The sequence below is a fragment of the Rhinolophus ferrumequinum genome, chromosome 13, assembly GCF_004115265.2.
Source record: "Rhinolophus ferrumequinum isolate MPI-CBG mRhiFer1 chromosome 13, mRhiFer1_v1.p, whole genome shotgun sequence".
NCBI lineage: Eukaryota > Metazoa > Chordata > Mammalia > Chiroptera > Rhinolophidae > Rhinolophus > Rhinolophus ferrumequinum.
In genome coordinates, this window is record NC_046296.1 from 26,437,555 (window position 1) to 26,452,041 (window position 14,487).

The following is a 14,487-nucleotide window of genomic DNA, read 5'->3' on the forward strand; positions in this document are numbered from 1 at the left end:
AGCAGCTATTTGCAATACATAAATGAATGGACATAGCTGTGGTCCAATAAAACTTTATTTACAAAGACAGGTTACTAGCCCACAGGCTACAGTTTACTGACCCCTGAAGTAAAAGTTTAAAAAACTGCAGAATAAGTAAGGCATCAGATCTGAATGTTTTTGTAAAAAATTAAGAAAATTGAAATTTTCAAAATGTTCCTTAATCAAGGAAGCAGAAAGAAAGCATAAATATACAAAATAAGAAATAGCATAGGGAGGGAGGAATTAACCATTGTAACCAATTTTTTTTAATCTGAGACTACTTTGCAAACTTCTATGCAAATAAATTTGAAAACAAAGAAAAAATAGATAATTTCCTAGGTAAATATATATTACCCAAAGTGACCACCATTAGATTTGGAAATCTGAAGCAGATCAGTTTCCATCAAAGAAATAGTCATGGGATGTAAAGTACAGCACAGGGAATATAGTCAATGGTATTATAATAGCTATGCACAGTGTCAGAGGGGTAGTAGACTTGCAGGGTTATCACTTTGTGAGAGATGTAAATGTCTAATCATTATGTTGTTTTGTACACCTGAAATTAATATAAAAAAATAAAATTAAAAAAATGGAAAACAGAACTACAGAAAGAAAAAGACTGCATGGCCCTCAAAGCCTAAAATACTTACTATCTGGCCCTTTACAAAAGAAGTTTGGCAATCCTTGAATTAGAGGCCTAAGAATTGGTAAGGAAATGAAACTATCTCTGTTTACAATGATGTGACAATATAACTGTGAAGCCCTAGGGAATTAATGATAAAACAAAATCAGATATTTTAAAAATTCAGTAAGATAGAAGGATATAAAATTAACATACAGGATCAATAGCTTTCATATACACAAATAATAAACAGTTAGAGAACGTTTATATTAACAAAGATTAACTACTTAGGAATAAACTGAACAACAAATATGCAAAATCTACATGAGGGAAATTTTAAAACACTCTGAAAGACATAAATATAACCTTGAACAAATGGAAAGATATCCCCTCTTTTTGAATAGGATGACTCAACATCATAAAGATTGCAGTGCTCCCTAAATTAACTTATAAATTTAATGTAATCCCAATAAAATAACCAATATACCTTTTTATGGAATTAGACAGTTGACATTAAAGTTCACACAGAAAAACAAGCATATAGAAATCTCCAGGAAAACTCTTTAAAAAACTGTGAGGGAGAAAACTAGTCCTACCAGATATTAAAACACACTAACTATAAAGCCTTATAACACTGTCATATTTGTAATTTTATTTTTTTAGAGGATAATTAGATTAATATCTGCTTCCTCGTTAATCTATAACCTCCATTAAGGCAGGAACCACCATGACTGTCTTAGACATTATAATTTCTCCAAATCCTACCATAATGCCTGGTACATAGTTGGCACATAGCAGGCCCATTGCTCTCTTGGAGTTCTCACTCAGGTGTGTGTGGGAGGAAGAGGAATGATATAGATAAGAAACAAGCAAAACTACGTAAGTAAAAGTCATTCAATTAATTGTAAGTACTAAGAAAAAATACAAAGAACTGGTGATCAGAGAAAGGTGTATTTGAGTTAAGACCTGAAGGACGTTTATGTGAAGCTGTGGTGAATTGACAGAGCATTCCAGGGAGAGGAAATTGCACATGCAAAGGCCCCGAGGGTGGTAACAAGTTTGGGGATTCCAAGAAACAGAGTCAGTAGAGCTAAACTGTAAAGGGAGATGGAAGATGATAAATTGCTTAGGGCCTCTGAGGGTCATGCGAGGGTATATGATCTTTGTTCTAATTGTAGTGATAGGATATTACAGTGTGTGGTAGACAGAGTAATGCCTTCCCAAAGATATCCAACATCCTAATCCCAGAATTTGTGAATATTATATTATTACATGGCAAAGAGGAATTAAGGTAGCTAATCATCTGACTTTAAAATAGGGGGATTATCCTGGATTATCCAAATGGGCCTAATATAATCCTTAAATGTAGAAGAGAGTCCTTAAAAATGTGGAAGAGAGGCAGAAGAGTCAGTGTCAGGTTCACTGTGAGAAGGACTCAACCTGCCATTGCTAGTTTAGAAAATGGAGGAAGGATGCCATGAGCCACAAAATGCAGGTGGCCTCTGGAAGCTCAAAAAGGCAAGAAAATAGATCCTCCTCTAGAACTTCCAGAAAGGAATGCACCCTATTTAAGCCACTAAATGTGTGGTAATTTGTTTCAACAGCAAGGGCGAATTAATACAAAATGTTAGGATGTGGTTTGCATTTTTAATAGATCATTTTAAACAACCTGGGCTAACTCGATAGGGAAAATTGCTTTGATATCGGGAAGTTTTGATATGAGGTCTGTTTTCACACTTCATCATCTGAATGCTGGAGCGCAGAGCTGCAGTTGGGGAAGTTTATCTACCCAAAGATACTTAAAGCTTTTGTTTTAATTTCTCTTTCAATAGATAAAGCGAGTTTAACCAGAGACAAGCAAAAAAGAAAAAGTACAGTAGTTCAGTAATGTCTCGGCTTCTAGAAGAGAGACAGGAAGAGAGAACAGAATGGCAGCACTGACCTGAAGCCTGCACCCTCAGCAGTAGTTAAGGGTGTGTCCACTTTTGCTCACTACTGTACCCACAGCATCCATCCCAGTACCAACCACAGAGTGAGCACTCAACCAATATTCCATCCATGAATGAATGAACCATAAAATAGCCTACTCTACAAAACATTCTCTTAATTTTACGTAAATCCTTCCCAATGATTGTTTACGTTCTTCATATGTTTACAAATCACTGAACAAAATTTTAATTTCTGGGTAGCCCATGGCAAAAATAATAAACTGAATTAATTTGAACTAAATATATGCAGAAAACAACTGAAAACTGGTTTTGAATAGATTGTATTGTGCTTAAGTTTATAAATAACTTACTAGAATATAAACTGTATGAGGGTGGAGACGTTTGTCTTTTCTTTTTTTATTATTTACTGCTGTAGCCTCCAAGACTTAGAACTAACTGCCTGGTATGTAACACAAACTTAATAAACATTTAAGAATATATAGAAGAATATATAGCTGGTACTAAGTGTGTAGACATTTTAGATACAAAAGAATCAGGCATTTCCAAATCTGAAGCAATTAAAACATGTAGGGTATAAATGAGGTGTGTTTTTTTTAAATCACCATTATGTGAATTAACTGACACTTTATACTTTCTGTGTCATTAGTACTATTATCAAATAGTCTGTTCTTATGTGTTTTATATGGTTTTACTAAGACAACCACTATTCATATGGTTGGTTTTTCATACTTTTGACCTGGCAATTTTAAAAGATTACACAACTCAAAGAAAAATCACTTTTAAAGGAAAAAAAAAAATCATACAGTGTGAGAAGGGCAATGATAAATAAAATACATGATCCTAGGACGAAAGCAAAAATGCTTAACTTTAGATTTGATACTGTCTGTAACAAGTTACTATAATTAATATAAGTAAACTTCTATGGTTGCCTCAATTTTCCCATTTGTATTAGATTATCCCCTTCAAGGTCTACAATTCTTTATTGTAGAGCAAGGAAACCTTATTTCTGTAGCAAACTGATCTATTTTCACATTTACTGTTATAAATTAATTGTAATACTGCTATTTATTGTATCTGAATTCATACCTAAGAAACTCCAAATGAAATACTGTCCTGTTAATAGTTATTAAATTTTGGCTTGATTTTGATTCATATCTAAGCCATTTTCCTTTAAGTTAGAACAAAAAATAAAATACCCAGCTATTCAGAATCCTACGTGTGCCTAATAAACAATATAATTGATGAAAATTTTCAGTGTTTGCAAAACAAACAAAATTGTCAACAGAATGCCTGGCGGTAGACTAACCAGAAAAAAAAAATTTTATAGACTATAATTCATGAAGATTGGCTCAAAACAACTGTCCCTGCCAAAAGAACATCTGACAATTATTCTGTTGTCTAATTTGGCTCAGCCTAAATTGACCTTGTTTATTCATCTCAGTCTTATCATTCTTAGTAACTTGGCATAAGAGGAAAACATATGGCATATGTCTGGGAAGTCCATTTCTGCATCGTAAATTGAAATAAAGGTAGACTATACTGAGCATTTCCAAAGAGTTCAACTATTAAGGTAGCTTAATGTATATTAGAACTAGTTAAGTTCATATTATTCCCACTTAGGCGTTTTATGTTTGTTGCCTATAAAACTAGAAACTAAGTAGAGAGATCTTTTTCTGAGCCTCAGGATATGACTAAAACTAGCCAATCTTAAATGTATTTCCAAAGAAGATAACCTTAAGCTATTTTAAAACAAAAATTAACGGGTATCAGCAACTTCACAACCTAAAGATGTTTATAGGTTTTCACTGAATTCCTATCCTAGCTATGTTTAGAAAGCTGATCAAGATAATGTGAGGAAAGATCACGGGAGCTGAAGAACAAAAAACAGTATTTCCATTTTCTCTCCAGCCTAATCTGGTCTCCTATGAATTTTCTTATTTTTGTTTTCTGATGAACTAAATAAAGCTTATGATGAAAGAGAAGTTACATTTTATTGTGGCTTTAATATGTCAAAAGAAAAGCTGTGAGGAAATGAACTGCTTTATGGATTCATAACTCTTTTATGGAATGGCACTTAGTTCTCCAAGTAGTAGAATTAGATAAGCAAAAACCTTAGAAAAGCCAAAGCTTCAAAATTTATATATTTTAAGTAGCAGTGTTTTCATTTGGAATGTATTCTCTTTATTAACTAAGTCAAATGAAAAACATGAAAGTATAATTTCATGCACAAAGCCTTACTTATTATTATATATTTCGAAATCCTTAGTCTTTATTAGTGGACTTCATATGACATGTACTACTATTTGTGTAGTACTTTACTTCCGCAAAGCTCAGAGCATTCACACTTCATAACTTTGCATTCAAATATAAAATTTCAGCTATAAGGGGTCCTTATTATCTGAAACTCTACAGTTACATAGAGCAACAGTGCTCGTAATGTGAAATCTTGAAGAATGCGCTACTTATACACTTGGTCCTTACTCAAATATCACTCCCCAGTGAACAGTAGCATTTATTCCCACTTGTTAAGTGTTAGTTCATCAGTGCTTTCACTAATTATCAGCTATGTAAACACCCAACATAGTAATATAAACACATTTCAAACAATTGAAAATCTCACACAAAATAGACTATTTCATGAAGCCAATGAAATAGATGGTGGGGAAATGTTCAAATCTCATGCAAAAACCATAAATGAGGATATGGCACTGAGACTAATCAACTGAGAAAGAGAAATTCCACAAGGATAATGAAATTAAAAGAATTGCAAATGAGTTTATTATGAGTATTAATAAAAGTCTCAGAAAAAATGAAGTCCTTGAATATTTCTTGGGGGAAAAAATGGCCTTTATAATCATAAATGTTGTCAAAGTTAAATGTGAACTTAAAGATGCCATTATCAAGAGAGTTTTTTTTTTTTTTTTTTTGCATGATGAAACTATTTTGTGTTCTGATTGTGGTAGTAACAACATGAATCTATACATCTGTTAAAATTTATAGAACCTGTACCTTTAAAAGTCCATTTTAATGTGTAATAATTTAATAAAATTTATAAAGCCAAAAAAAAAGTTATATAAAATTTTATACAAAATATTATCTCAACTTTATTTGTTTAAAAAGATACATAAGTATAGAAGCTAACTATCCAGATAAGAACTCTCAATATTTGGATTATGTTAATGTTCTTTTTCTATGTTTCTTTGAGTTTTTCTACAGTAATAATGGATTACATTTACAATTAAGAAAATAAAATTTAATTAAAAACTTTTACCATTCATTCTAATTGTGTAATACACAGGCCTTCAGAGCATCACATTTTATGCTCACATGATACTTCTTTCGAAAATTGTATATGTAAAATATTTTATTTGTATATTAAAGTTGAATTTAATTGCTCTTCAAAATGTCCTGTAATATTTAATGGTGGGAAAATTAAAAGTAGTTTTCAATGTTTTTAACATTATGGTATTTAAATGATTATATTGTTGAAAGTTTCCAAGGAAATTTTTTAATTACATTTTTAAAAACCTCAGAAACTTGAAAACATTCAATACTTAATCTATAACATATTTAACCATATAATTTTCTTTTCTATCCTTTTTCCAATTTCAAAAACCCTTATACCACAGACAAGTATTTGACAGAAGGGATGAACTTGAAAAAGACATCTGTGCTGAATCTTTGAAGGGTAAGACATGTAATAAAAAAGGTAATGGTACCCAAAGCATTCAAAGTAAAACAGAAAGCATGTTATAACTGCAAGAGTTTTCAGTAAATAAATAAAAATAAGAAAGCTCTGGACATTTCTAATTGGTGTATTATAAAACTGCTCTTAGTTGGTACAATGTAAAATACCAAGTCAACTGTTTATAACAAAGGCTTAATGAGCATACAAATAAATGTGGGAATCTTGTTAAAATGTTGATTCTCGTTCAGTAGGCCTGGGTGAAGCCCATAATTCAGAATTTCTAAAAACCTCTCAAGTGATTTATATGTTACCAGCCTAGAGATTACACTTTAAGAAGCCAGGTTCCGAAGGCCTCTGAGAAAAATGGCATGATTTTTGCCCAATTCAGTAATAAAGAAATGTACATAGTAAGTACATTTAAGGCAACTATGTAATATACTCCCTAAAAGTGGTACCCAGAAAAGTATAATAAAGTAACAGCAATCACCTCCAGCCAAGATGTTCAGCTGAGTTGTTGACTTTCAAAGTACAATTTCAATGTGCATAAGAAAGTATATAAGTAGAAAACACAAATAACTCATAGATGACTATGAAGGGACAAAAGCAATTAATATCTCAAAGTTCTCACTATGTGCTCTTTTCACTGTCCCCTGAAGATGACTCTAAGCTTGGCCTATTCATTTCCTACCTTTTCCTCTGATAAAGGGCCAATTCTGCTGAGCTAAGCCTTTAAGACTTTGAAATGCAAAATTTGGAAGAAAGGAAGATACAAAGAAGGACAAGAGAGGCATGTAGCATTGAGAGGATTTATATGAAGTTTTTCTTCTGGATAGCCCAGGGGACCAGTATGTGAGCAATTTCAGCATCTGAGGGAAATGGATAGGAGAGAAAAAGAATTTTTAAAGAAGTATTGCATAGTGCCAAGCATACAGCAAGGAAACTAGTAAAGCTTCAGTAACCAACCATAAGGAAATGGAGATCTATGAACTTTAAAACAAAGGCTATAACAAGAGTCAAAGAAGGACCCAGTAATCCCATTTCTGGGTATTTATCTGAAGAAACCCAAAACACTGCTTCAAAGGGACATGTGCATCCGTATGTTCATTGCAGCATTATTTACAGTGGCCTCGATGTGGAGGCAGCCTGGGTGTCCATCAATGGATGAATTGATAAAGAAAAAGTGATACATATATACAATGGACTATTACTCAGCCATAAAAAAAGAATGAAATCTTGCCATCTGCAACAACATGGATGGACCTAGACGGTAGTGTGCTGAGTGGAATAAGTCAGCCAGAGAAAGACAAATGCCATATGATTTCACTTATATGTGGAATCTAAAGAACATAAACAAAACAGAAACAAATTCATAGATACAGAGAACATTTTGAGGGTTGCCGGATAGGAAGGGGAATGGGGGGACGGGTCAAAAAGGGAAGGTATTAAGTACAAATCGGTAGTTACAAAATAATCATGGGGATGTAAAGTATACGTAGCATAAGGACAATTAAGTTTGCGAACTCATCCTAGAAAAAGTGCTACATATCTCACTGCTGAATATCACTATGGTCACCTTCAAAGTACTCCCCTTGGGAAGCTATGCACCCACGCCAGTGCCTAGTCTACCCTTCAAAGCAATTTAGGAACTCTTTTCTGAAATGGCCATCAGAGCTGTCATCATATTACCCTTGATGTCCTGAATGTCATCAAAATGTCCTCCTTTCAACATTTCCTTTATCTTCGGGTAAAGAAAGAAGTCATTGGGGGCCAGATCAGGTGAGAAGGGAGGGTGTTCCAATACAGTTATTTGTTTACTGGCTAAAAACTCCCTCACAAACAGTGCTGTGTGAGCTGGTGCATTGTCGTGATGGAAGAGCCATGAATTGTTGGTGAAAAATTCAGGACATCTAACTTTTTCATGCAGCCTTTTCAGCACTTCCAAATAGTAAACTTGGTTAACTGTCCAATTGGTACAAATTCATAATGAATAATCTCTCTGATATCAAAAAAGGTTAGCAACATTGTTGCAACAAGTTCGCGAACTTAATTGTCAGACCATGTAGACAATAATATTGTAATAACTATGTATGGTGTCAGATGGATACTATATTTATCGGGGTGCACACTTCATAAGTTATATAAATGTCTAGTCACTATTTTGTACACCTGAAACTAATATAACAGTGTATGCCAATTGTAATTGAAAAACTAAAAATTATTAAATAAATATATAAAGAAAAGGCATTTTCAAAGGTGAAATACATAAAATCTCATTAGAGAGCTGCAATAACAGACAAACGTGAAGTTGAGTTTGATGAGGGAAATCACAAACTTTGAATTCCAATTAATCCCATTAGTAGACATGTATCACAAAAAAATTACTCGATTATTATTGTAGTTTGAATTTCATCAATAAAAAATTTGTAGAATTTTTCTCACTTGTTATATAAGTACATAGTATCTTCAATTTTGCCTCTTGGCCTGCAAAGCCTAAAATACTTAAAAGCTGTCCCTTTATATAATGTGGGCCCCTCATTTAAAGTAAAACAAATACAATTAAGGGATGGGGACTGTCATAGTTGACAAGAAACTAAATGAAGCAGTAACACTGGCTTTTATGAGAAAAAAATAAACAGAAGTGGTACATATTTAAGACTGTAACATACCAAAGTCAGAAGCAATCACTTCATTAAACCAACCTCTTTAGATGTCCAGCTAGAATCTAGATTATAGATCTAAACATGTTTGCTATGGAAGTTAATTTTCTTTTATATGATAAAATCGGCATGGATTCAAGGAAGATTGACAATGACTAACATGATGAAAGTTGGTGTCTATTAAAAAAGTTTTGAAAGTAAGTTGTTTAGCTCAAAAATGTCAAGATTACAGGAATAACAATTACATTTAAAGCTACACAAAGTACGTTGGGCTGTTGTTATGGTCTATGGAAGACTCTTAAAACCATACTTACACCAGTAGAGTTCGTTTTGTTTTTGTTTTGTTTAGTCATAAGAATTCTTTATTGACTACTGGAAGACAAAATGTTGAACCAGTTTCTGAGAGAGACTGTTAATTTTGTACTCCTAGAAATCTTCCAGAAGAGAATAGCCATCTTACTACAGGATTTAAACTTTTATCCACTTAAGTGCAAGAGCCAATCTATTATTTTAAAAAATCCAGATGTCCTATGAAAGCATTATAAACCATATCACAGTATGGCTCCATATCATATTAGAAATGTTATGAAATTTTTAACTATATAGCCAAACAAAACATCCCAGTGTATACAAAAATGCCCCCAAACAGCAAGTAATTTAGAATTAATGACAGACAAGTAACATGTTTTCTTATAGAAATATAATCATCAAGATATTTCTTGGTGTTAGGACTACAAGGAGGAATAAGAGGGAGCAGATAAGCTTTAGAAAACTTATAATCTATCTACTTGGGAAGGTAGACTAAACAAATAAAGGAAATAAATAATAACATAAGTATAGTACCAAATTAGTGGTATATGCATGTACTAAGTGCTATAAGAGAAGAGAAACATAACTGGGATTTATAAATACCAACAATTATTTCAAAGATGAGAATATGTTCATTCATGTCTACCTAATATCCATCAATAATGAGAAATTATATTGTAACAGTAATGACACTTCTTTTTTCTCAGCCTAATAAATTTAAGGCGTATAAATTTAAGTAAGGATGCCTCTTTTAAAAGTATCATTTTTATGTACTAAGCCAGGGTCAGCAGGTATATCACTGCTATCAGAGCAAATAACTCACTAATCAAATGCAGTATTCTTTGTTATTGAGAAAAAAAAAGAATATAAAACATCTCATAAAACATCTCAACAGAGTTCCCTAAGTAATCAACCAGAATTGGAACTTAGATAAAACTTACTTGTCATGCAAGTTTTAAAGCATCATTTTAAGAACAGAAGGAACAGTATAGGCAGAGTCTATTCATTTGATTTCAGTGCAGGTATTAGCCATAACGTGTATGTGTATGAGAATAATTCGTACTTTCATACTATTTTGACGTTTCGTGACTGCGTTCTCTAGAGTTTTAAGTATTTTAATTTTTTTAAGTTATGATTATTGTATTTCTTTTTAGTGAGGATGTTAAAAGTTTCTGTTAACAATTTTTGTTAAGGTCCTTTATTAGATTTTAAGATAACTAATGTTGTGATCTTTTATTTTAGAAGGAGAAATGAGAGAAGACTGCATAGGACAGGTAAAACACTTTTACTGTTTATTATTAGACATTTAAATTCCAAGAGAAAAGCATACTGTATGTGATTATTCTGACCTCAGGAAAAGCTGGCTACTGGTGTACATTAAGTGGAAACATCCTTCTAGAAAACTATTCAGGTTCTCAGTATTTCAAAGTTGTAGTTATTGTTAAAATAGTTATTTTTGAGAAGTAAAATTGTGTATATTGAATATGTACAAATGAAATTATACATCTGGAATTTGCCTCAAAATAATCCAGTGGGGAGTGAGTAGGAGGGATGAGCTTAAAGGGAGTAAACTGCGGGTATCCTTAACTGTGCTGGCTTTGCTGTCCTCTGGATGTGTCTGGAAATGGCAAACTCAAATTCTGAAAGCAGCAAAAAGGATTTCTTTGAGGATGAATTGGGTAAAGAAAGTGTGATTCTCACACTGGTTCCAGTTAATGAGGAACCTAATGAAGAACATCAAATGGAACCAAGCATTTCTTCAACCTCAGAAGCCAACCTGAAGATTCCTAGGACAAATGATAAAGTGTATCTTCCTCAAATGATTGAACAGTTCAAAGCTTGTCCCAAACCAATCCTCCCCTTGCCAGCCATTTTGCCTTCAGTTAACAAAGTACATTGGGACACTTTGTGGAACTGGTGCCAACAATTTAATTTGAGTACTGATGGTGAGAAAATAGAGGTTTATCTGAGGCTCAAGGAACATGCTTACTCTGAAGTAAAATAAGTGAGTGAGGAGTATGGAGACAGTGTAAAGAATACTCCTGAAACACTACAGGAGGCCACATTGCAGTCAAGTTCAAAGAAATGCAAGATGGTGACCGAAGGAGCAAGGAGTCAGAAAAGTTGTAAGATGAGTAAGAGAGAGGAAATGACCAATAGAGTTGAAGTGATAACTTCAGCTCAGGAAGCCATGTAGGCAGCATGGGCAAGAATTGCTGCAAGAGCCATTCAAGCTAAGGCTGTGAATTCATGTTCCATTCCTACTTCTGCTGAAAACTTTCTGCTGCAAACCGCTGGTGTCAGGCTGTGTGGTCCATAGCAGAGCTCTCTGGGCAGACAGAAAGGGTTGAGTTCGCCTGCAGTTGTGTACAGGTCAGGCCTGGGTGCCTGACACTCCTAAATGATCTCTCTCTTCCTGTTATCGGCCTGCACTTTCCCATACCCAGACCTAGGAGATAATATGTTATGCTTCAGATGCATTAAGAGGAATAAGGGGATGATGGAAAGATTAATTACAATGAGGAAATAGAAGCAACCTGGTTTGAACACACCCACATCATTCCGTTTGGATAGGCCATATCTTAATAAACAATAAATGGTGGATAGCTCACAGAAAAAAAAAAAAAAAAGGAGGGAAATAGATGAATTAAAGTCACCATGAGTTGATAATTAAAGAAGGTGGGGGATGGATAATACAGTAGTTTACATATACCATTCTTTCTATTTTGGTATATGTTAAAAATTATCCAAAATTAAAAGTTTAAAAATAAAAGGTTTACAATAATGAAAAAGTTATCCAATTCATTTTTATTACATTTATGTGTTATATTTATAAGTAATACATGTGGGAGTCCCTCTCCATATTCTGCCATTGACATTACATCTAAGTTCATTTTTGGAGGAGATATCAATGCCCTGAAATTATACCAATTTCAGAAAGGACTAAGTCAGAAAAAGCCTCATAATTTTATTAAAAGCCCATAGTGGATCATAGTAACTGATTCATTATGAGTCTTGGGTTTGAATGATTAGTTTCACAATTATTAGCATTATAACTTTGGAAAAATCATTTCATCTCTGTAAGCCTCAGCTTCCTCATCTGCAAGACAGAGATAATTCCACATACCCTACAGGATTTTTATGAAGACCTATTGTGACCATGTATATGGTAGGACTTTGTTAATTATATGGAACTATACTAATAATATTAATTATGAACATCACTGCTTCGATCTACTTATTTATGGACATATCTGTATTTAAAATAAAACTTTTTAATTCTTCATTTGTTTGGAGGAAAATGCTCCATGAAACAGTTAAATGTACATGCATAATAATCTGTGCTTAATTTGCTAGCACTTAAAGAAATTTAACCATAAATACTATATATTTTTTAAAAATTTATTTTTTAGAACACTTGTTAAAGAAAAAACAAACTGCATCTTGTCAAAACCTTACAGAGCCAATCAAGAAATTGACTTCCCAAGGATCTTTCTGGAATGGTTGTTATACAGACTAGAGACAGATCGGTTATATAGAATGGTTATCGTAACCTAATTGGCTGCATAAGTCTTTGAGGTCAGATATAATATAGCTTAAGTTCAGATTAGCACTAATTTGTATACACTTTATGTTCAAACCTCTGGTTTCTTGTTATTCAGTACAGATAAAATACAGCTTATAACAATCTAATTATTGGTTGCAAAGGTTTTTCTCATTCAAAATTTTCATATGCTACATTTTACAGTAGGGTTTTATGTGTGTCTTTGTATAATTTTCTTTTAGTATAATAACTATTTTTCAACATACTTCTCTTTATCAACTGTCAACTTTAATCAATTGAATATATTCAATAAGAAACAAAATTTTTAAAATAACATTTGTCAAGTGCTTATTATATGCTGGCACTGGTCTCAGTACTTTAAATGTTTTAATTCAGTTAATTCTCAAAACAACCTTATGAGGTAGATACTATTATGTTGGTGCAAAAATAATTGCAGTTTTTGCAATTATTTTTAACCTTTTAAACCGCAATTACTTTTGCACCAACCTAATACTATTATCCTCATTTTATAGATAACAGACACAGAGACTAAATAACTTCCCCATGGTAACACAGGTTGTAAGGTGTACACCTGGAATTAAAACCCAAATAGTCTGGCTCTAGACCAGGGTTTCTCAACCTCAGAGCTATTGATATTTTGGGCTGGATAATTCTTTGTTTTGTGGGGCCATCCTGTGCATTATAGGATGTGTAGCACCATCAGTAGCCTCTACTTACTAGATGCTAGCAGCTCCCTCACCCCAGTTGTGACGACCAAATAATATCTCCAGACACTGCCAAATGTTTCCTTGTAGGATGGGTAATCACAATGGTTAAAATGGTAAAGTTTATGTTATGTATATTTCACCACAATTTTTAAAGTAATTAAAAGAAAAAGAAATGAAACCACTGAAGGTCTAGCTAGCTCCAGGGAGGATTTTTAGGACTTATGCTAATGACAAAAGCTGAGGGAAAGAATTTGAATTCTGTATTAAACTTTATTAGATACATTTTAAAGAAGTTAATTTGGGCTTGCATATTGGAATGAGTTTCTAGGTATGGGGCATACCTCTTGTTCCCGTCTACTGACTTTGGGCATAGACAAGTAGGTAATAAGTCATGTAGTTATGTATCTATATTGCCTTGCCTATACTACTCAGTGGCATACTGTCTGAAAAAAATCTTAGACTGGAATTGATAAGAAATTCATTTTTTTAATGTGGAATTATGACAAATATAGCAATGCCCTGTTTATATTGTTCTTTCTGTCCTTACTATCATCTAGGAGAGAGCACTACAGATAGACTAGAGAGAGTATGTGTGTGTGTATATATACATATATATGTATATCTCCAAAATTTACATATTGACAATTATCCACATTAATAGACAGCACCTTATATAACTAAAGTATAAGTATGTAATTTCTAAAAGAGTGACTTAAAAAGCAATTTTGTGTCCATTGATATCATAAAGTTTATTATGCTACATCTTGAAATATTTGTTGACAATTAGGTGATAAATTGTTCTCATACTCATTTCTTTCATCCAAGAGTTTTTTTTTAAATATTTTAAAGTATATCAACACATTCCCTAAAGAGGAGAGTTAGATAAACCATAAGGTAAAAAAACAAAAGTATCAATATAGCCATAATACAGTAATCATTCTTCATAGTTATTAACCAATTTATCTTAGT

The 14,487-nt window shown here is 32.9% G+C and overlaps 1 protein-coding gene and 1 pseudogene across 6 annotated transcripts in view; both read left to right on the plus strand.

Annotated features, from left to right (window-relative positions):
* WDPCP (WD repeat containing planar cell polarity effector) overlaps positions 1 to 14,487 on the plus strand; it is a 316,746-nt gene that overhangs the window by 283,386 nt on the left and 18,873 nt on the right. For 5 of the 6 annotated variants that reach the window (XM_033124690.1, XM_033124694.1, XM_033124691.1 and 2 more), the window contains 2 exons: positions 6,222 to 6,280; positions 10,489 to 10,520. In XM_033124690.1, the coding sequence (XP_032980581.1) occupies positions 6,222 to 6,280; positions 10,489 to 10,520 (91 nt within the window). Of the gene's footprint in view, positions 1 to 6,221; positions 6,281 to 10,488; positions 10,521 to 14,487 lie in introns of those variants that run through there. The other variant, XR_004424816.1, reaches the window with a different exon arrangement.
* Positions 10,752 to 11,776, plus strand: LOC117032941 (developmental pluripotency-associated protein 2-like; annotated as a pseudogene).